At 38.2% G+C, this 22,981-nt stretch overlaps 1 protein-coding gene across 1 annotated transcript in view; it reads left to right on the top strand.

Annotated features, from left to right (window-relative positions):
- The window catches only part of SCAI (suppressor of cancer cell invasion), a gene marked incomplete at its 5' end in the record, with an annotated part of 134,645 nt that overhangs the window by 99,321 nt on the left and 12,343 nt on the right, over positions 1–22,981 (top strand). The window contains 8 exons of the mRNA XM_080820245.1: positions 541–642; positions 899–1,000; positions 1,709–1,787; positions 3,436–3,535; positions 5,441–5,522; positions 18,908–18,980; positions 22,459–22,632; positions 22,805–22,905. Coding sequence (XP_080676371.1) covers positions 541–642; positions 899–1,000; positions 1,709–1,787; positions 3,436–3,535; positions 5,441–5,522; positions 18,908–18,980; positions 22,459–22,632; positions 22,805–22,905 — 813 coding nt within the window. The remainder of the gene's footprint in view (positions 1–540; positions 643–898; positions 1,001–1,708; positions 1,788–3,435; positions 3,536–5,440; positions 5,523–18,907; positions 18,981–22,458; positions 22,633–22,804; positions 22,906–22,981) is intronic.

Below are 22,981 nucleotides of genomic sequence, written 5' to 3'. Positions count from 1 at the left end.
AGTACACTTAGCATGATTTTAAAAAAAAAAAAATGTTTTTTAAAGCAACACATTACCTCCCTGAAGTTCTATAGAAGTTTTATTCAAAATGGAGACGGCTGCACTCTTAAACATCATATAGAGCCAAAATGTATTGACGAGGTTATGAAATATGGGCCATAGCCATTTTCTAGCAGGCTGTTTTGCCAAAAGTTAACATGTTTTGAAGGACCTAATGTAGGTCTTTTTATTTAGATGACTACTTTTCATGTTTCTGAAAATACCTGAGGAAGTTGATGGATTGACAGAAATATAAATAAATGGAGAGATACGTGATAACACAAATACAGAAAATGTTAATGGTATAGGATCTAGGTGATGCTCTCTGGGTATTACTGTACAATTCTTTTAGTTTTCTGTCTTTGGAAATGTTTTATAATAAAACACTGGGGAATAAAATTACCCAATGTCATCAAGTATGCATGAATGTCAGGGGTACTATGATGGTCGGAGGCTTCTGGGTCTGTGTTGCATCCATGGTCAGGTTTGTTTTCTTTGCAGGTTAAGTTTAGTGAACTAACTGTGGACATGTTCCGGATGTTACAAGCCCTGGAAAGGGAGCCAATGAATTTAGCCTCCCAGATGAATAAACCAGGAATGCAGGTGATCTTCTCTCTACATTTGCAATTTTGGTAACACTGTTTCTGCCTTTGCTCCTCAGGGAATGCTGTTACTCAACAAATTCTGTGCATGTAAATAAAGAATTCTCTTGAGATACAGGAGAGATAAGCACAATAATAGTAACATGGATTTAAAAAAAAAAAGGCTATTTGATGAAGAGGATCATAAAAAAAAGGCATTGATAATTCATCAGTCAAATACAGCTCGTATGTGTCTTGTTTTCTGTGTGTAAATATAGGAATCGGCTGATAAGCCTACCAGACGAGAAAACCCCCACAAGTATCTGCTCTACAAACCAACCTTCAGTCAACTATACACATTCTTAGCAGCATCTTTTAAGGTATATATGATCCAATACTCTTTACTATATGAGAAAAGTGTGCCCTAAGTAGAATCTGAGAGTCACTCTTTTCTTTGAATCTTTGAGTCAAGAATTTTGATGAAATGTGAAATTGAAAACTGCATTCAGAATATCTGATCACATCTATTTGGAACAGAAATTGCTTATGATGTTATGACTCTTCCTTACCGTTAATTAACAAGAATACTGACTAATCATCATTCTCCTTTCTCCAGGTTTTATTACTAAGTACTTTGGGCATAATGGTCAGATTGCACAGGCATGTTGTGTGTTCAGGGAGCTCTGGGGAGCACTGTGGCCATCTGAAGGTCTGAAAGAACTGTGAGAAGTAGGGGATTCCTGCCAGCACGTATGCAGAGAAAGCCATGGGCAGGAGTTGGTCTTTTAGACCTATGGCCAGGATCCTTACTTCTCCATTTCAAGGTTTGCAGAGAACATTCTCTAAATGACAAGGTTTTTGAAGCAGAGAATGAATTCAAAACTTTGGGCAATGTTAATAGGTTATAGATTTGTAATGATTCTTTGCTACCTGAGCAGTTATGAGTTGGAACCTGCAAGAGTGGTTGAACTCCTGGAGAAGATGGCATTACATTGAATTAGGTTCTTATTGTCCCTTTAACTTGAAAATGTCAGGATGTTCAATGAAACCGTTTGTTGTTTGGTGTATGTGATTTTCTTTAATTGCAGGAGCTGCCCGCCAATAGTGTGCTTCTGATTTACCTGTCAGCCACTGGCGTCTTCCCCACAGGTCGTGCTGATAGTGAAGGTACAATAAAGGAATGCTCCCTGTTGCGAGCAGGGCTTGAATTCTCTTTATTTTCTACAAGACGATGGCCCATAGCCCACAGACCATCCCAAGCTTTCCAGAGAGGCTTTCATATTTGAAACCTGGTCCCTTTGTTGAATTGGCAGTCTTGTAGATACCCCTGTCTACTTTATTTAAGTTGCAATATTATACTTTGAAGTCCACAGATCACCAGCAAATTCGTATACTAAATGCATGCCTCACTATCAAGTTTGCCAAAGGCACATATATATTTAAATATATATGGAATAACCAAGCCTCCTGTTCTGCTTCACATCACTGAGTTTTTCTGGGCCTTTAGGGCAAAGGGGAATCTGGTCAGCGGCTTCATTGTGGCTAAAAGTCTTGGTAGAAATTAATGTACTCTTGTAACTGTGAAAGTTCAAGTCCTTGTCATGATTTTGTTTTCTGTCCTTTTTTTGGTTTTTATGGATTCAACCTGAAGAATATTGGGATGCTGTTTCAGAATCAAAACTTACAACTATCCAGAACATATGAGTCCAGAATATAAGAAATTGATCAGAATAGATGAGTAACATGGATGTAAATTAGGAAATTAAGTCTTTGGACAAAAAAAATTTTTTTCTTAACGTTCTTAACATTTTCCTCTTCATCTGTTTGTTGAAATTTGCATTCCTTTATACAGTGCATGTCCCTGCCATCTTCCTTGCATGACTTATAGGTCCTCTTAGAGTGTTAAAATGAAAAAGAAGCAAAATGAATCTCAGAGTCTTTTCATTGCAGTGATTCTTAAGGAATAAAATGTGACAGTGTTAAAAGTGACACGATCATAAATTGCTTTAAATTTTTTGGTAATGAAGTTAGTAATTTTATTTGTAAATAATTATTTCCTTGTTTTTAAACATGTACTGTTGAATCTGTGCCCCCATTTTGACATACTGATCTCTTATTTTACTTTTTCAAAGTATAATAGGTACTAACTAAATGGCCCTTTGAGAGAGATAATTCCTAACATCCCACAGTTACCGTTCCATTTAGATAAGAGTTCAACTAAGCAACGTGACCAGTAGGAAAGGCTAACTTCAAAACTGAAAGTATAGTGCTGACATAATAGAGACAATAACAGATGTTTTTCACACACTGAAATTTGGCATTTCTTTTCTAAAAATGAAGTTTTTGCAATGAGAATTTTCAAGTCCCCCTCAATATTTTCCCTAAATTTTATAATTAGTGGCTCAGTTAGAATTATATTTAAGAAATTATTAGGACTTAATTCTGCAACTTTCTTTCTTAGATAATTTGATTGAATTTGAGATATAATTTTGCTTGAAATGTAAAGATCATTTTGAACATCTGAGATCTCCATCCCTTTTACTACCCAGAAAAATGGGGTGCAGTAGATTCTTGTCTTGTTTCTCATTTTATTCTGTTTGAAGAACTGATGAATAATTAAATGATTTTTTTAAATGTTGAAACAGGCAAAATGCTGAAATCATTTAAATACTGCATTAAACTAGAATGTTAAATTTTAAAGTGGTTAACATGTTTTGTAATTGTCTTCCATTTGTATCAGTAAGAGATTCATATGAGCATCAGATCAGTATCATTCTCCAACTGAAGTCTAGGATTCTTCCCTTTGTTTTTATAGGTCCTTATGATTTTGGAGGGGTACTTACTAATAGTAACCGAGATATTATAAATGGAGATGCCATCCACAAACGAAATCAGTCCCACAAGGAAATGCACTGGTATGTATTCTGGTGTCTCTCCCTGTTATAAAAATTATAGTTCTGTCTTAGAAAATACTAAGTAAATTGGGGAGTTTTTTCTAGTACTGGAAATACTCCCTCAGACTACTACTAAGAACACTTATTTGGGTTCCAGCAATATTTCAGGCTCTGAGTGTCCTAGGAAATTAGAATTTTTGGCTGACATTCATTTTAAAAATTTTCACTGAGTATTATATGTCAGGTCCTATTCAGTCATTGGGGATATGTCAGTGAGCAGAATTACGTTCAAGTTGGAAGAAACTGTACATGTATACATAAATAGTATGTACATAAGTAGTATGTCAGGACATGATACATGTTAACATTAATACAAGCTTTTTTTTTTTTTTTTTTAAGTTTATTTGAGAGAGAGAGAGTGAGCGAGAGAGAACTCGAGTGGGGGTGGGGTCGAGGGAGAGGGAGATGCGGACTCACCGCTGAGCAGGGAACCTGTGTCAGGACTGGATCCCAGGATTCCAGGATCATGACCTGAGCCGAAGGCAGACCCTTAACCAACTGAGCCACCGAGGCGCCCTCAATACAAGCTTTTTAAAATAAGGTTCTTTTGGTTTAATATAGTATAAATGAACTTAGTTGTATCATTTCAAGTAAATTTCATCTATGTAAGTTTGCTGTTTTTCTAAATACAGCACATTCATTGCTTGGGCCGTTATTGGCTCTAGAATATCTCTGGCTGAGGGATAGCCGTCTGGTTATAAAGGAGACTGGACTTGTCTGAAATTTTACTGCATTTCTAATAGCACTTTACAGAAAAATGTTAACTGTTCATATTAAAGAATGAGGAAAGGAGGGCAGAGAGGGAGGTGTTTCAAATTATGTGTATAATAGCTAACAGTCCTCCAAGTCATACATTGGTGCTATCATTGACCTTGGTCATAAATGATTTATATTTGAAAAACTTATATTTGAAACCTATTGAGGTTTGATGATGTTGCTCATTGACACATCATTTTATTTATATTTACATTTATATTAAGATTTTATACATACGTTGTCTGGTAGGCCATGAGAAAGAGAGGATACACACCAAAATTGTGGCCTTGTTTAGTAGGGGTTTTCAAATGTTTGTTATTGGACTTCAGACCTTGGGGACAGTGGGTCTTCTGCGAGCCAGTGAATCTGTATGTTTAACAAGCACCCCCGCTGATCCTGATGCAAATATCCAGAGGAAGCATAATGGATCATAAAAGGGGAGCCTCTACTTAGTATCTGTAATATTAAATAGTAGCATGATATATTAAGAATCTTTAAAATAAATAAAGATTTTAAAAGACTCACTGCAGTATAAATCTGGTTGTGTTAGCACATCATGTTTTCAGAATATTTTCTTAGAAGGAGTTTGCTTTTTTTAAAATTTTATTTATTTATTTGACAGAGAGAGATCACTAGTAGGCAGAGAGGCAGGCAGAGAGAAAGGGGAAAGCAGGCTCCCCGCTGAGCAGAGAGCCCTATGAGGGGCTCGATCCCAGGACTCTGAGATCATGACCTGAGACGAAGGCAGACGCTTAACCCACTGAGCCACCCAGGTGCCCCAGGAGGAACTTTTTGTAAACAAGCACCTACATGCTGACTTGTGAAGTTTTCCTGTTTTATGTTTAGTCCATCATTAAATCGGTAGACTTCTCTTTAGCTTGAATGTTCCTGAATAATTATTCTCTCTGAATATTTTTCCATCTAAAACTGCTAACTTATCTATTCCAGTCAATATAGACGTGTTTCATCTTTTGCCAAATTAATCTTTGTTTCTTGCTCCGAGCTGTGTTGAAAAGGAGATGAGAGCAGACTAAACTGAGGAGTAAGATTTCTGAGACTTGGCCGGTACAGCTGCACAGTTAATCATTGTTACCATTGTTGTTTCCCTAGCCTTCATCCCGGAGACCTCTACCCTTTCACGAGGAAGCCCCTGTTTATTATTGTGGATTCGTCCAACAGTGTCGCATACAAGGTGAGTTCTACGTGCACCATTGTGTGTGTTAGACATTATGGCACTATCCCAAGGTAAGCAGTCTTAACCCCAGCCTTTTTATTTTGCTTTATTCTTCAAACATTTTACGCAGTTTGTATTTAGTGTTTCTTTTCTTTTGAGGTTGTGCATGCTAGTCAGGATCTGGTGCTATGAATAGAGACAAGAAGAAAACGCATGAATGGACACTCAGTGGAAAATAATAAATTCTCCTGCAGGAAAAAAAAATTCAAGATTTCCAAGATCTCTGGTGGGAGGTTTATTTTTGTTATATAACCCAGAGTAATTTACTTCTGTAGAGGTAGGAGGATACGGGCAAATTTTATTTTCTAGTTTTCAAACTTCTCCCCTTTTATACACCGAGCTGCTGGAGTTTACATGGAATTTCTATCCCATTTTACACTGTTACAGTCTGAAAATCAACATAAATGGTTTTAGATGCACTTAATTTTTTTTTTAAATTTGTGACAGTAAGTAAAAAAAGATGGCCCTGAAGGCTGAAATAAGTAACAGGGATTTAAAGCGAAAAGCCTTTGTTTTATATTTTGCTTTTGAAGCTGTGGTTTTTCAATGACTGTGTAAAAACCGCCCATAGTGCAGTTAGAATTCAAACTATAGTAATTTATGAGAAAATGAAAACAGAATCTTTGTATGTGTTTGGAGTATTTCATTAGTTGGCAATATGTTCCAAAATATGCTAGGAACACAGATCTGCCAATTAAAACTATTTCTGTTGTTGGGTGTTCATATAATTAGATGGAGAAGCAAATATTAGTAGACTTATTTCAGGAGAACAATGGAAATAAATGTCTACTAGCCAAGAGATGATCCCAAGCATATGTTTACCATCCAATTTTTATGTTTTAGAGGTAGTATCTGAATTTCCAGAGCATCCAACCCACTCTAAATTTTTTGCATATATCCTGCTACCCGTTCTGTCAAGTTTGACATTACAACTTTTGATTTTAGGAAAATTAGCTGTATACTTTCATAAATCATGTGTGTGTTGTTGCTTTTAATCTTTTTGAGAGGGTAGGAAGCCGCTGAAGGAAAGAAAAGCTTTATTGGATAACTTATTTAAACCTGTAAACCCAGAAGAGGCCAGGCATTTTATGTCTTCACAGAATTCAGAAGCAGCATTCAGTGTCTTCGTCGATGAAAAGGAATCATTTGCTACAGTTTAGTGGTGTGACAGAATATCTTGCTATACTAGGTCAAGTGTACTATTGAATAGGATCTAGCATGCATTTAGAGTGTTTTAGCCATCTATTAATTTCTCTCAACTTGATTGGATAATATTTGATACCACCTTTTATAGGCTCAAGAATACCATTCATTGTACGTCCCTGCTATTTTCCAAAGTGCTGTTTGGATAGAGAATGAGTACTGAATGCTGATTTTTAAAAACACCATTGTGCATCATTGGAAATGTATTTATCTTAAAAGTATATCATGATTTAAGTCAAAATTTCGATATTCTGACACGAGGATAACGGTGCATTAATAGAAGGTTCTTCTGTTTGCTTTTGATGGCACATAGAGTCTCACCCCTTTCAGAAATTAAATTGTCCAGAACAGACTTTTTTATGCACCAGGCAAATTAGAGCACGGCACAGACAAATTTAGTCTTCTTAAAAATTAGTACTGTTCAGTACCTCTAAATCAAGTATGTGTTCTCTGTGTTGACACATGAAGGTGTCGGATATACACTTCTCCCCCGCAGAGCATGTGTGAAAAGTCTTAAATTACCATTTTGCACATTTCTAATGAGAAAGAACTCTGTGACTGATGTATTATTTCTCGAGTGCCGACTTTGCTGTATATGTTTCCTGAACGCGTTTGCTAATGTTTCTTTATATAAGTAGCAACATTTCATGTATATCTCTTCATTTAAATATTCTTTATTTTTATGGGAGTAAGTCATGCATGTAGTTTAAAGCTGTAGTTCTCAACTCTTTCCGTGTATCAGAAACATTCGGGTCCTTCTCAAAACCATCTATCCTTGGGCCCCAACTCGTGTGATCCTGCGTCGCTTGAGCTGAGGTGGGTCTTGGGTGTCATTGCAATTCCAGTGTGTGTCAGGGTGGGGACCCCTCAGTCGGCGAGTTCCCACACATATTACCAAAAAGGCCTGCCCTCATTTGCCTTCTTCCAGAAGCCACCAGTTGCATCTTTCGTAGCTGATTATTCGGGTGTTTAGCCATCATTTTTCTAAATAACATGCTCGTATGGATATTTCTTGATTGTTCAGTTTTCGGCATTGTGTCCTGCTATCCCAACTGGAAAAGAAAGTCAGCTCTTTCCTCTTCCTATCCCCAGGTGGCAGTTATACCTTTTACCTTGACTTCTAACATGATTTTGATTCACTGAATATTTGGTGCTTATATTATAATGACTAGAAAATGTGTTTAAAATCCAAACTGTATAGTAAACTTTTTCTTTCCTGTGCGACTTCCTGCTTTCCCTGGAGCAAACAATTACGTAACGTTGTTCCTTGTTTTTGTCTGAACATCACATTGATTCAGCCCCCAATCTGCTCACCAGTCGCCTACATCTTCTTTCAGATTCTTCAGATGTGTCTGTCTTTTAATTTTCTCTTGGTGCCGAATTATTCCCCACTCCCAGAGCCTCTGAATGGTGCCCTCCACGGAGACCTCATCCCAAACCTCATTTCCTTATTATCTTGGGAGGTCTTCATCTCTTCTCTGTTTCCCAAATCCCGTCTGTCTTCCTCTTAGACTCTCATTTCATTTGCTTTTATTTTGGTACAGCATCTCCAGGAGCAACTTCCTAGGAAGGGTAAACAGGAGGTAAAATATTTGAGGTCTTGAATGTCTTCATTTGTTCTTTAATTTACCCTCATGCTTGAATGATGGTTTGGTAGAGATTAGAAATTATTTCCCTTCAGAATTTGAAAGGGTTTGTTGTATTGCTTTCTAGCTTGCAGGATTTCCTAGGAAGTAGAAAAGCATTCTCATTCTTGATTCTTTAATTGACCTGTTTTCAATCTTAGGAAACTCTGGAAACATCTAGGATTATCAGTTTGAGCTCCAGTGAAAACTCCATTAAGAAGTTTTCCACTGGGGCTCCTGGTGGCTCAGTGGGTTAAGCCTCTGCCTTCGGCTTGGGTCATGATCCCGGGGTCCTGGGATCAAGCCCCGCATGGGGCTCTCTGCTCAGCGGGGAGCCTGCTTCCCCCTCTCTCTCTCTGCCTTCCTCTCTGCCTACTTGTGATCTCTGTCCATCAAATAAATAAATAAAATCTTAAAAAAAAAAAAAAAAAAGAAGTTTTCAACTTCTTAAATAGGGTGCCCTGGTCTGGGTTTGCTTTTTCATGCAGCTTGGTGTGTACGTCACGAGTGCTTTCAACATGGAAACTCCATCTATTTTCTTGAGTTGTTCCATTGATTTCCTCTCCCCATTTTCTCTTTTCTATCTTTTGGGACCTTGGGACCATCTGCCATTCCTATATTGGACCTTCTAGTCTAGTCCTCCGATTGTCTTACCCTTTATTTTCCATCTCCTGCTCTTTTTGCTCTTTAGGTAATTCCATTGCCTTTATCTTCTAACCTGTTAGATTTCTCATTTGTTTTTTGGATGTTTTTTCATAAAGATACAGATTTGTGTGTGTTTATAAGACATATGTGCATACACATATATAATCATCTTGGTTGACATACCTTCTCTAACCTTTGAAAATATCAATGATCATTTAAAAATTCTCCCTGCATGGTGTCTTTTCCTGTACATTGATTTGTTTCTCTTTAGTTTTTTCTATATATTTCATGATAGAGACTTTCCTCAGGGTATTGTAATGTTTGTTTGCTCAGATTTAAGAGCTAGCACAATGATCGGTATCTCTGAGGTTGTACATAGAGCTTGTCACACTGAGATGCTCTGTGTGATGATATAGCTGGACCACTTAGCTGGGTAATCTCTGATGTCAGTATCTTCAGGTCTTTCTTCGTGGTCTGGTCATTTTCACCAGAGCAGATTCAACTCTTCAGCTTGGAATGTGAGGATCTGACTATCAGCGCTATGCTTTGTTTTTCCTAAAGTCTGTATGTGTGTTTATGTTTATATATTCATGGATCTTTATGTCTCCACTGCCTTACCTTAAAATATGTTTGGTAATATGTGTTGAATGATTAAATAAAGGTATGTACTATTATCTTTATTCTGTAGATGAGGAACCTTTGCCTATGGAGTTTAAGTGTTTTGCCTAATTGATTCCAGCAGCCCAGGCTCTCTCTACACTTAGCGAAAGAGGAGTTTTGCATGCTAGTCTGAGCGTCATTTCGGAAGAGAGTGATTGAAATGCCAAGATCTGTGTAACATGTATGTATGTGTAACATGTATAGTAGGAGTAAAGTAAACCCCTCAGTCATTCTGGGCAATGACTTTTAGTTCTTTTAGTTCTTATAGTTCTTTTAGTTCTGCTTTCTTTTCTTTGGAAGAAGAAAACCCTTTGAATATTTAAATATTTGTGACAGAACTGGATCTCTGCCAGCAAACATGACTTATCATTTGTCAAAACAGTGATATTTGGGCTCCTGCATGGCTCAGTTGGTTAAGCGACTGCCTTCAGCCCAGGTCATGATCCCAGAGTCCCAGGATAAAGTCCTGCATCAGGCTCCCAACTCCATGGGGAGTCTGGTTCTCCCTCTGACCTTCTCCCCTCTCGTGCTCTCTCTCACTCGAATGGATAAATAAAATATCTTAACAAACAAACAAACAAACAAAAAACCAGTGATATTTATATAAACAGCCCCATCCTAAAGTATTTCACTGATGGCTGCAGATTGCCGCAGTCTGTTAAGGCATTCACCTTCCTAACCAGAGCGTGTAAGAGCTCTTCTGCCAGTCAGCCACACTCATTCCATTTCTTCTTTACTATTTTGAAAGATAGTCTCTCTCTCTCTTTTTTTTTTTTTTTTTGGTGATCTACAATTATATTGTGATATGTCTGTATTTTATTTCTTTATACTTAACCTATTGGGATTTGTTGGATTTCTTGAATTATACTTTGGAGTTTTTCATTATTGCTGGAGAATTCTCAGCCATTATCTCTTCAGACATTGGCGGTACCCTGGCGTCTCTCTCACGCTGTTCTGGAACTCATCGTACATGCATATTCATTAGCACAGCCTTCTCGCTCTGTCTTCCACATCTCTTAACTTCTCTTCTACATTTTTCTGTCTTTTTGTGTATCATGTTGACATTTGGATAATTTCTTTGATCTGTCTTTCAGTTTACAAATTCTTTCTTTAGCTGTGATTAACTTTCTTCTAAACCAATTTATTGAGTTTTATATTGGTTATGTCTTATTTCTAAAAGTTCTGTTTGGTTTCTTTAAAATAACCCATTACTTTTTTATAGTTTCCTCGTTTCTGTTTTTGAGTTTGTTCTTTATTTCTTTAAACTTAATAAGCATACTCATTTTATTATTTATTATCTATCTGATAATTCTTATACCTGAAATCTGCTTTTGCTGCCAAAAGACACCCTTTGGTATTTTTGTATTCTTGAAAGCTTGATAACATTTTTTTTAAAAAGATTTTGTTTATTTATTTGACACACAGAGAGAGAAATCACAAGTAGGCAGAGAGGCAGGCAGAGAGAGAGGAAGGGAAGCAGGCTTCCCGCTGAGCAGAGAGCCCGAGATCATGACCCTGAGATCATGGACCCTGAGATCATGACCCGAGCCGAAGGCAGAGGCTTAACCCACTGAGCCACCCAGGCGCCCCTGCTTGATGATATTTGACCAGTTTCTTTTCATTATCCTTAAAACGATTTGTGGGAAATTCACTGAGCCCTAGAATGAAGATACTTTCATCCAGAGATAGTGTGTATCTGCTTTGGCAAGACACCTGGAGACATTACTGTGTTGGGACCATGTTTTTAGGATTATCTTCATGGTATGAATTTGAGCTGCAAACATGAGAGGGGGAGCTTATAATTACAACCCTCAGGCACTGTTGTATTTTTGTTTGTCTCTGCTCTGTTTACTACTGAGAAGATTTTCCTTCCAGACCCCTTGAGGAGTGGTCATGAGGAAGGAAGGTAAAAAGTTTGGTTTTGATTCATCTTTACATGAAAGGTATAAACCTTTAGGATTCCAATTTAACAGGGCCGGGTTCTTACCAGACTCCCATCATAGGCAGACCCTGCTCTCAGGGTTCCTCTTCTCTGGATTAGATCTTTAAAACCTAAATTCAAGTTGTTCGATTGTCTCAGCGCAAAAGAGGTCTGGAGTCAGCTGATTTTCTCAGTTTCTTCTGCTGGTTTTTCCACATCTTTGTGAGCTCCTGTCATGGGAATAGCCCTGGCCTCTGTCTTTATGCTCTTCTTTTCCAGCTACAACTCACTCACTTGATGCCCTTATTTAGTTTCATGACTTTAATCATGATCTCTGCGCTGACAGTTTCCAAACCTGTCTCCAGCTCAGACCACTCGCTGTTACTGCAGACTCAAATATAATCTACCTACTCCATATCTCTGACTGGTAATTTTAATAGAGATTGCAAAGTTCACATGCCCAAGACAGAATTCCTGGACCTCTTCCACCTCCAGCTTTCCCCAGAGCAATTAATGCCTTTCACACTTTTATAGCTGCCCGAGCCCAAGTCCTTGGTTTCATATTTGCCTCCTTGTCCCCTCACACTCCACTTCCGTTACAGGCAATCCTCTTGGCTGTAACAGATACATCCAGAACCTTACCACCTCCCCTCCCCTTACCCTGGCTGGTGCTGCTGCTGTCTCTGCCCTAAACTATTGCAGCAGCTCCCTACCTTCTGCCCTTGCTCCCCTGCGGAGTGTGCCTGTGCGTCAGATCATGTCCCTTCTCTACTCAGAATCTCCAGAGGCTGCTCGTCTCACTCAGAGTGAAGGCTTCTTTATCTGCCCTCACACGCCCCCTCCTCCCCTCAGAGGCACCTTGAGCTTTTCTCTTGCCGGTCTTCCTAGCAGTTCTCTTCACCCACATTGACCTTGCTCTGCCTCTGACATACATACATGGCTGTCAGCTGCTTAGGATCTTTGTGTCTCTTCCCTCTGCCTTGAGTCCTCTTCCAAAGACACCCACTTTGTTCTTCAGGTGTTTGACAGGTTGAAGCTTCTCAGTAGGGTCTTCCCTAGTGGCCCTATTTAAAATCATATTCCTCCTTTATTTTTTATCCACCTCTCTTTATTTTTTCCTTAATGATCATGACAGTTAGCTTCTGTGTAGTGTCACTTTACAAACATTAACACATTTAATCCTCAGAAACTCGATGTGTTACTTTCATTATTCCTATTTTACTAATAAGAAAACCAAGGCAGGGGTACCTGGGTGGCTCAGTGGGTTAAGCCTCTGCCTTTGCCTCAGGTCTTGATTCCAGAGTCCTGAGATCAAGCCCTGCATCGGGCTCTCTGCTCAGCAGGGAGCCTGCTTCCCCCTCTGTCTCTCTGCCTGCCTCTCTGCCTACTTGTGATCTCTGTCTGTCAAATAAATACATCTTTAAAAAGAGAGATTGAGAGAGAGAAAAGAAAATCAAGGCACAGAAAGGTTAAGTAATTTGCCCCAGGTCACATAACTAGTAGGTGGCTGAGTTGGGATTTAAACAATCTGATTGTAAAGTCTGTGCTGCTAACCATACTCTGTGCTTTTTCCATATGTAATACGCACTAGTCACCTTATATATTATATAACTGCTTTGTTTACTGTGGGTCTCTACCTGCCACCTCCACCCGCATCTAAATGCCAGCTCCAGGAAAACAGATTGTTGTTTTTTTTTATCTGTTTTGTTTATTGCTGTATTCCTACCACCTAGAACAGTGTCTAGTCGGTAGGATCAAGGAGTATTTGTTGAAGAAAAGAGATTTTTCAAAAGGGTACTATGTACTATTTTGAAGTTTTAAAGATGTTTTAAAGTATCCGTTAAACAGATAATTTCCTGGGAGAAAAAAAATCTAATCGCTGTAAGAAGAAAATCAGAAAAAAACAATGAAAGAGAGGGAAATGATCAAAGTTATCTCATTTTCCCCTACAAGAAAGGCTAGCCCTTTGGAGTTCACCAGTAAATACTTTTAAAATTTAGAATCAAATATACAGTTCCAGAGCAATGAAAATCAAAACTTTATATTCAATAGCAATTAGGTCACAAGACACTTACATGACCTTGATTGTATCCTTGGTTTTTTCTCTGCCTCTTTTCCATTCTCTGTAAAATGGGTTGGCAATACTGATCTTACAGTATTATTAAGATTACAGGTTATGATTTACAAAGCCTAGGATAATCCCTGAAAAGTAGCATTAGTACTCAGTAAATGATAGAAATTATTATGGCAATGACAATTTTAAGACACAAATAATACACACAAAAGAAAACCCTTCCCCAGATTAGTTTATTATTATAGAGTAGAAAAAAATGAAATACTAGTAAATAGACTTGTAAATGGATTAATAGAATAATCTAACAAAAGAGTTTATCTGGATTGTACATCAATTTTGTGATGTACAACCAATGATTGTACATAATTTTGTGATGATCAATATTTTATACTGTGCCAATAGGATCAATAAGAAGAATCACATGCTTAACTCAGGGGTCATTTTGTACCCATTGTTTTAAAATAATAATTCATTTTATAAATAAATTTAGTGTCCATTCTTTTTTTTTTTTTGAGATTTATTCATTTATTTTAGAGAAAAAGAGCAATTGAGGGGAGGGGCTTGGGGAAAGAATCCTCAAGCAGACTCCCTGATGGATGTGGAGCTCTACTCGAGGCTTAGTCCCAGGACCCTGAGAGCATGACCTGAGCCAAAATCAAGGGTTAGACACTTAATCAACTAAGCCACCAAGGTGCTCTGAGTACACATTCTTTTTTTTTTTTTAAAGATTTATTTATTTATTTTAGAGAGAAAATGTGGTGCGGGGAGTAAAGGGAGGGGAAGACAGACACCCAAGCAGACTCCATGCTGAGCATGGAGCCCCACTTGAGGCTCCATCCCATGACCCTGAGATCACAACCTTGCCAAAACCAAGAGTCAGACACTTAACCGACTGCATCACCAAGGCATCCCCCCAGTACTCATTCTTTTTTATTTTTTTAAGACTTTATTTATTTATTTGATAGAGAGAGACACAGCAAGAGAGGGAACAGAACCAGGGGGAGTGGGAAAGGGAGAAGCAGGCTTCCCGCTGAGCAAGGAACCCAGTGTGGGGCTCGATCCCAGGACCCTTGGATCACGGCCTGAGCCGAAAGCAGATGCCCAACAACCAAGCCACCCAGGCACCCTCCTCCCCAGTACCCATTCTTAATTTAAAAACAAAACAAAACCTCAGCTTATGATGAAAAGGTACTATACTAAGTCGCCAATTTTGGACTCCGAGTGAGAAACATTAAAAGTATTCTCAGTTAAAATAAGCAAGAAAAAGAGAGTGCCTGCTATCATCCTTGTGATTGATCTTGTTTTAGTCCTGACCAGAATTGTTTAACATTCCCAAAATAAAGCAATGAGAAAGGTTGTCCAGACTAGTAAGAAGTGTAAATATTGAAAAGAAAGAGGGGTGCCTGGGTGGTTCAGTCATTTAAGCGTGTGCCTTTGGCTCAGGTCATGATCCCCGGGTCCTGGAATTGAGCCCCGAATTGGGCTCCTTGCTCAGTGGGGAGCCTGCTTCTCCCTTTCCCTGCTGCTCCCCCTGCTTGTGCTCTCTCACTCTTTCTCTGTCAAATAAATTAATAAAATCTTTCAAAAAAACATTGAGGTGCACCTGGGTGGCTCATCCCTTAAGCATCTGCCTTAATAGCATTAAATCATATAATCCCTATATGGGGGCAATTATGAGACATTCCCAAAAACTTGAAAATAAAGAAAATAAGATAATACTATGGGAGTTAAACGATAAAATTGAATATCAAATGGGTTAGACCAGAGATGTGCAAGGTATCTTAAGGAAACTGTTTCCCAGGCGTAATATTTAAATATAATCTGATAGGAGGAAGTCAGAGGTCCCCAAGGTCACCCCCCAGGCTCAGCGATTCACAAGAACTGGTAATTCTCAGCATATAATCACACTCGCTACTAAGATTTATCATAGTAAAGCATACAGAGCAAAATCTCAAAGGAAAAAGGCATTTGCAATCAAGTCCAGAGAAAAGCAGGGACAAACTTCCAAGAGGCCTCTCCCAGTGAAGTCACAGAGGATGCACTCAGTTTTTTTGGCAACAAGTGAGATGACATGGGTAACATGTCTATCAGCGAAGCTTACTAGGGACTCGGTGCCCAGGGTTTTCACTGAGGACTCATCGTATAGGCACCCTCTGCCTGGCATATATTAAAATGCCATTCTCCCAGAAGAAAAGCAGGTGCTCAGCATAAACCATCTTGTTCATACAGTCCAGGTAAAGGGAACTCTTCTTACTAGTTCTGCTAATGGTGGGAACCCTCCTCAAATCTAAGTCCCCAGAAGCCAGCTTGCCGCCAGCCTTGTAAGCAGGGTTTCAAAGTCTGTAAGCAGGCTTTCAAGAGATAGCGGTCAGGTTTGTTAAGCAACTGTCTCCACACAGTATTTAAGAAAGAAAAAAAGAAGAGAAAGGTTGATCAACAAGGGAAGCAAAGAAAAAGGAGACCTTGGAACATAAATAAGGCCATCTGCATTCCAACACTATCCAAGAGCAAGAGCATCATGGCCGAAGATCCAGAAGGCCATCCCTCAGTGTAGATAAATGGCTCAAGGCATTTTAATCTGAAAAATGCTCCTTAATATCATTCTACTTATTCCCTTTGTTTTGATTGCAAGAAATTGCGAATTTACTTGTTTAATTTTTTTATATTGATATGATATTCACAAAGTCACAAAATCAAAAATTTCCAAAAGGCTTATTATGATACCCCTTAACCCTCCCAGTCTCAGTTCACTCAGTTACTCTCTCTCTCTCTCTCTCTTTCTCTCTCTCTGGATAATGACTTTTGTCTGTTTCTTGTTTATCCTTCTAGAATTTTTTAAAAACATGTATGTAAGCCAAAACAAATATGTAGGCTTTAGTCTTCTTAGCTATATAAATGGCAGTAACGTGCTACATACAACTGTTCTATAGCTTAATTTGTTTCCCCTTAGTGAGAAATGTTGGAGGAGTGCCTGAGTGGCTCAGTCAGTTAAACATCCAACTCTTGATTTTGCCTCAGGTCATGATCTGAGGGTCGTGAGATCAAACCCCTCATTGGGCTCCATGCTGAGCATGGAGCCTGCTTAAGATTCTCTCTCTCTCTCCCTCAAAAAACAAAAAAAAAAAATGTTGGAGATCTTTCCATATCCCTTCATAAAGAACTTCTTTGTTCTTTTTTTTTTTTTTTAATAACTGCATAGTACTCGATCGTATGGTTGTGCCAGAATTTATTTTACCAATCCCTTGTTGCTGGTCATTTGGTTGTTTCTAATCTTTCCTGTTACTACCAATGCTGCAAGGAGTAAATTTGGGCTTAATGTTATTCACAGGTTTGAGAATTTATTGGTAGTATGAATTTTTAGTTGTAGAATTCCTGCATTAATGGAATATAGGTACTGTCAAATTGTCTTCTAAAGAATTTGTTCCAATTTATACTCCTATCATCTACATATGAGTATTTGTGTCCCCATATTCTTGCCAGTAGTGTATATTCTCAAGCTTTTGGAAATTTTGCTAAACTGGTAGGTTAAAAAGTGATATTGTAACATCTTTTCATGTATTTGAGCCAGTTGAATTCCCTTTTCTGTGAATTCCTTGTTGTCTTCCACTCATTTTTCTGTTGGATCAGTGGTCTGTTTCTTGTGGGTTTGGAGAAGCTCTTTCTATATTAAGGAGCTTAATCTTTGTAATGGGCCTTGCAAATATTTTCCCCAGTTCATCATTTTGCTTTTGATTTAGCTTATGCTATATTTTACTATGCACAAGCCTTTGATTTTGTAACTGGGTTTATTAATCTTTTTTTAAGTTTATTTATATATATTTTTAGTAATCTTTACATCCAACATTGGGCTTGAATTTATGACCCTAAGATCTAGTGTTGCTTGCTTTTCCAACTGAGCCAGCCAGGCATCCCGTGGTCTATTAATCTTAATCATAATAGTTAGGAAGATCTTCTAGATTATAAAAAAAAAAAAAAAAGAGCCTTATTTTCTTATATTTTCTTTCAGCACTTTTCTTTCTTAATTATTTTTACATTTAAATCTTTAATATATTTGGAATTATCCATGTGTGGTGCAAAGTATGGAGCCAACTTTTTTCTAGATGGCTATCCAGTTTTTCCCCCTACTGGATAGCCATATAGCCATCAGATTTTCCCACTTTCTTCCGAATTTTATTTTGTTCATTTATTTTATGTAATCTCTACACCCAACATGTGACTCGAACTCATGACTCTGAGATCAAGAGTTGCACGTATGCCGTGCTCTTGTGACTAAGCCAGATTTTCCTATGTCCTAATTTGACCTATCATCTTTATCATATATACTGAAGTCTTATCTGTTTTGGGGTCTAATTTTGGATTCTTTGTTCTCTTCCATTAGTCTTCTGCCTACTCTTAACGCCAGTGCCACATATTTTTAGTTACTGAGGCTTTAAAGTATGTTTCAATATCTCATGAGTCTAGTTCCCTCTCTTTGTTCTTCTTTTTCAGAGCTTTTCTGGCTAATCTACTTTTCCCATATGAACTTTAGAATTATTTTTTTCAGTTGCAGGAAAAAATATCTGTGGCCATTTTTATTGAGGTTGGTTCAAATTTCAATAAATTCGTGTAATAATATCTTTAGAATGGGTTTCTCTCTAAGAGCATATTGTGTCTTTCCATCCTTTAGAGAAGGGATATCCTTAGTCAAACAGTGTTCTAGTGTTCGTATCAGCTTTAATCCTCACTGTACATTAACCTATTGACATTCTGGTTTTATACATCATTCTGTTTGAGTAGTTAATTTGGTTCACAATGAGAAATGATTGCAGTCTTCTCTGATTGCTCCCCAGTAAGTCAGGTTTTAGAGCCTTTGAGGCTGAGAGCCAGATTCTAGAGCTTGGAAAATCCACCCTTGTAAATATTGGTGTACATCGCCCTTTGGGGTGGTCTCTTGGCAGACAGCCAGATGACCTCTCCCTGTAACACTGCAACTATTTATATGCCTTTATTTTAGAAGTCAACAGTTTATTTTTAGTAAACTTCACTATTTTAAGAAAGCTTATTACGCATGGTAGTTATACATGGATGGCAGTCTGTTCAGCTGTTACTGATGTTTCTACATCTGCTTATGAGTAAAAGGGCCCTATATACACTAATGATGTGCTTTGGAAAATTACTTGAGTAACTATCTTTAGTCAAATTTTTAATGAAAGTTTTAAATTCTTATATGTTACAGAATTTCACAAACTTATTTGGACAGCCACTAGTCTGCTTGCTTTCTCCTACAGCATATCCAAAAGCTCTACAAGGTATGTTGTCATTACCTGTTATATCCATTGGTTGCAAATAAACACAAATAAAAAACAAAAATAAACATTTTGAATAATACGGATCTTTGCCTCCCCACCTGTAATGATCACATGTGGTTTTATAGTGTTTAATGTGGCAGGTGTCGATCTGAAATAAACCCAGAAGTCTTGCCAACAACTAGACTTCTTTAATGTGCTACCATTAGGTCTTGAGATAATGCTAAAAGAAATGGTAAATCGTCCCTGAGAAAAGGGTGCTTTTTGCTCCCTTACTGCTAGGGACCTCATGATCTGTGAATTTTTAGATTTGTTTTGCAGGTATTTTTTTGTTTGGTTTGGTTTTGGTTTTGGTTTTGATGTGTGTGTCGCCCTTCATAACAGCATGATTTCCTTTATCTCTGGCTACATATTTTAGGCATCTTTTAAGACCATATGATTTCTGGTCTAGAAGACTTCTCAGCCTATGCCTAAGAGTTAGGATAACCTTACTGGCACAACTTAAAGGGCTTCTTTTATTCACATTTTTACCTTGTTGTATTTTTGAAGTAAAAGACCCTCTTTTCAGGGTGCTAGGGAGACAGTGTATCCATGTTATGGCTGAGAAATGAAAGACTGTCTTTAATAATTTGTCCTTGGTAAGCCAACATGTAAAATCTAGTTCGAACTCCCAGTCTTTACGCTAGGTAGAAACTAAACAAACCTTAACCGTGTTTTAGCAGTACTTGTCACTGTTTCACTATCTCCCTGACTGTGAATAGTGCTGATGTCTCTCTGTGGGAGATGGCATTTTACTGCTACTTCCCAGCCAGAAGTCCTGTCTGCTGACATAGTTTGACACAGGAAGTGATGGTCAGCATTTGAAAGCCTGAGAGAAGCTGGAGACTTTTCACCGTTGTTTTAAGGTAAGTTTTGCTATTTAACAGGGAAAAACATGTAGAAATATTAAGTTCTTGTATCCAAAAGTCAAATTACTAAGGGATAGAACTTACCTTCAAACAACGGTAAAATTCTCCTGCTTTGAGGACTTTGTTAACCTGTTTCCTGTCATTTCTGGAGAAGTGTAACCCCTTCCAATTACTTAAAGAGTGCTTTTTGCTGTCACTGTGTCCTGTCAAGATGCAGCTTCATTTAAAATGGCATGATCTAATGGGTTAATACCAAGATTATTTGTTCCAAAAGGCTTTATTGTGTAGAGGATAAAAACAGAGACTCTTGAGGCAAGCTGATGGAATTTGAATTTTGACTACCACTGACTAACTACGTGACCTTGGGAAGTTACGTAGCCATTCTTTGCCTTAGTTTCTGTGCCTCAGTTTCCTATCAAATGGAGATAATAATAGTTCTCTTTGTTAAATAATTCTGGGTATATAGTAAGTATTCAATATATGTGCTATCATTTTTTCAAAAGATTTTATTCATTTATTTGACACAGAGACAGTGAGAGAGGGAACACAAGCAGGGGGAGTAGGAGAGGAAGAAACAGGCTTCCCACCGAGCAGGGAGCCACGTGCGGGGCTCAATATCAGGACCCTGGGATCACGACCTGAGCTGAAGGCAGACACTTAATGACTGAGCTACCCAGGCACCCCTAACTATCATATTTTAATGGTCATTGTTATTAATGCTTATTATCACCTTTAGTTGTAGTATATGTCCTTAACATTTTTTAGTCAAGTATCATATCTTTGTGAGAGAAAGGTTAGACCTCTAATCCCTTAAATATGGCCCATCTGGGCACAAAGCTAGCAGATAACTAAGTATTTGGGATGTCTAATTAGGTTCCTGCACCTCTGGTATCCAAAGTCTCCAGTTCTCTCAAAGTGGAGTTGAAGGTTATATAGAATCATATGGCGCTGGGACATGGTTAAAAAGGGTGTTCTCACAGAGCAAGAGCATTCGAGCCCAGACATCAGAGCTCTGTGATGAGAAAGTTTATGGAACATTTTTTTTTAAGATTTTATTTTTAAGTAATCTTTTTTTTTTAAGATTTTATTTATTTATGTATTTGACAAAGAGATCACAAGTAGGCAGAGAGGCAGGCAGAGAGAGAGGGGGAAGCAGGCTCCCTGCTGAGCAGAGAGCCCGATGTGGGGCTTGATCCCAGGACCCTGGGATCATGACCTGAGCTGAGGCAGAGGCTCTAACCCACTGAGTCACCCAGGTGCCCCTTAAGTAATCTTTATACCCAACGTGGGGCTCAAACTCACAACCCCAAGATCAAGAGTCATGTGCTCTACCCACTGAGCCAGCCAGGGACCTCAGTTTATGGAACATTTAGAGAAATTAAAGTACATCCTGCTAGTGGAAGGATAGGGTGTGGGATTGTGTGACAGAATCATGAAAACCTTTCAGGATTTGTAAAGAGCTTTAACTGGAAGACAGTGGGGTGCCATCAAAAGATTGTGAACAGAAGAGTAGCATGGAAGAGCATTCATTCACCTTGTGGAGAATGGATTGGAGAGGAGCATTGATGGAAACAGGGAGATAGTGGTGGCTTCAAAAGATACTGAGCCCAGAGAGCCAGCAGGATTTGGTGATGGGTTGGATATGAGAGAGTAAGGGAGAAGAAGGAGGCAGAGGTGAACTTCTGGGTTTCTGGCTAAGTTGCTGATAGAAGTGGTGGTACGGGTAAGAAGCAGATTTGTAGAGAACACAAGGGGGAAGAATTTCCTTTCCATTTCTGACATCTTGGGTTTGAGGTTACCCTTGAAACTTAGGTTGAATATTATAGTCTAGAGCAACTCTGTTCGATAGAAGATGATGTAAGTCACGTGTAATTTTAAATTTCCCAGTAGCCACATTGAAAAAAGTTTAATAGGTGAAATTAATGTTAATTTGCCTTTTTGTAGTGAGGCTTTGAAGTCCTACACATAGTTTACATTTTACATTTCACAGTGTACCTCACTTTGAACCAGTCATATTTTAAATGTCTAGTAGCTCTTGTAGGGCAGTGCTGTTTCTAGGCCTAACGAGCTCAGTCTAGGCTGCGGATAAGAGAACTGGGAGTCAGTAGGCATATAAGTGATACCTGAAATTATGGGAGTAGGTGAGATCAGCAATATATAGGGTCAAAGAAAGAAAATATTGATATTTAAGGGATAAGCAAAGAAAGAGCAACGAACAGAAGGGAATGAAAAAGATTGCCAATTCTAATACTCATCCGAGAATTCTGTCATGAGCTGCCCAGGTACTTGCCATATCTGGGTAAAATTTGTTAGTTGGAGTGAAAAAGGCAAAGGAATATGTTCCTTTTTCATTTCCCTTAAGTTTACGAGGCTCTGTCTTAAGTTTGTTCAGCAGAAAGCAGCATACCTGGGATGTTTTTGTAGTTGCAGGCAGAATCTACTTTATTGAATTGTGATTTAATGATACAGCTTTAATTTTGTATATTATCATCATATTGAAATATTCCTCAAATGCATTTCTTATCTTTTGCAAAACTGTTGTCTATATATATATAACATGTTTGTTATTACAGATCAATCTCAACGAGGTAGCCTCTTCACTCTCTTTTTGAACAATCCTCTAATGGCCTTCCTATTTGTCTCTGGATTGTCAAGCATGCGCAGAGGCCTATGGGAAAAGTGTCAAGAATATCTTCGAAAAATCAACCGTGATATTGCCCAGCTACTGACCCATTCACGTTCAATAGGTACCCTACTAATACAACTGCACACTTAACATACTATAATGGTTTTATATTGTTGAAATTGTTTGAATTTTTAAAGGTATTTGTTGAAGGCAGGAAAGTCGAGAAGGTTTTCCCGAACTTTCTGAGTTTTTCTTTTAAGCATCCTTTTACTATCATCTTTCTCCTCTTTCAGATCAAGCATTTCTTCAGTTTTTTGGAGATGAGTTTCTTCGCTTGCTTCTCACAAGATTTATCTTTTGTTCAGCCACCATGAGGATGCACAAGATTTTTCGGGTAGGCAAAGAATATTAAGGACCAATTTTACCGTTTTAGGTATTTTACGAATCATGTATTATTCTATTTTATTCAA

This window comes from Martes martes (genome assembly GCF_963455335.1).
Source record: "Martes martes genome assembly, chromosome: 12".
Taxonomy (NCBI): domain Eukaryota; kingdom Metazoa; phylum Chordata; class Mammalia; order Carnivora; family Mustelidae; genus Martes; species Martes martes.
This window is presented reverse-complemented; position numbering and strand designations above follow the sequence as displayed.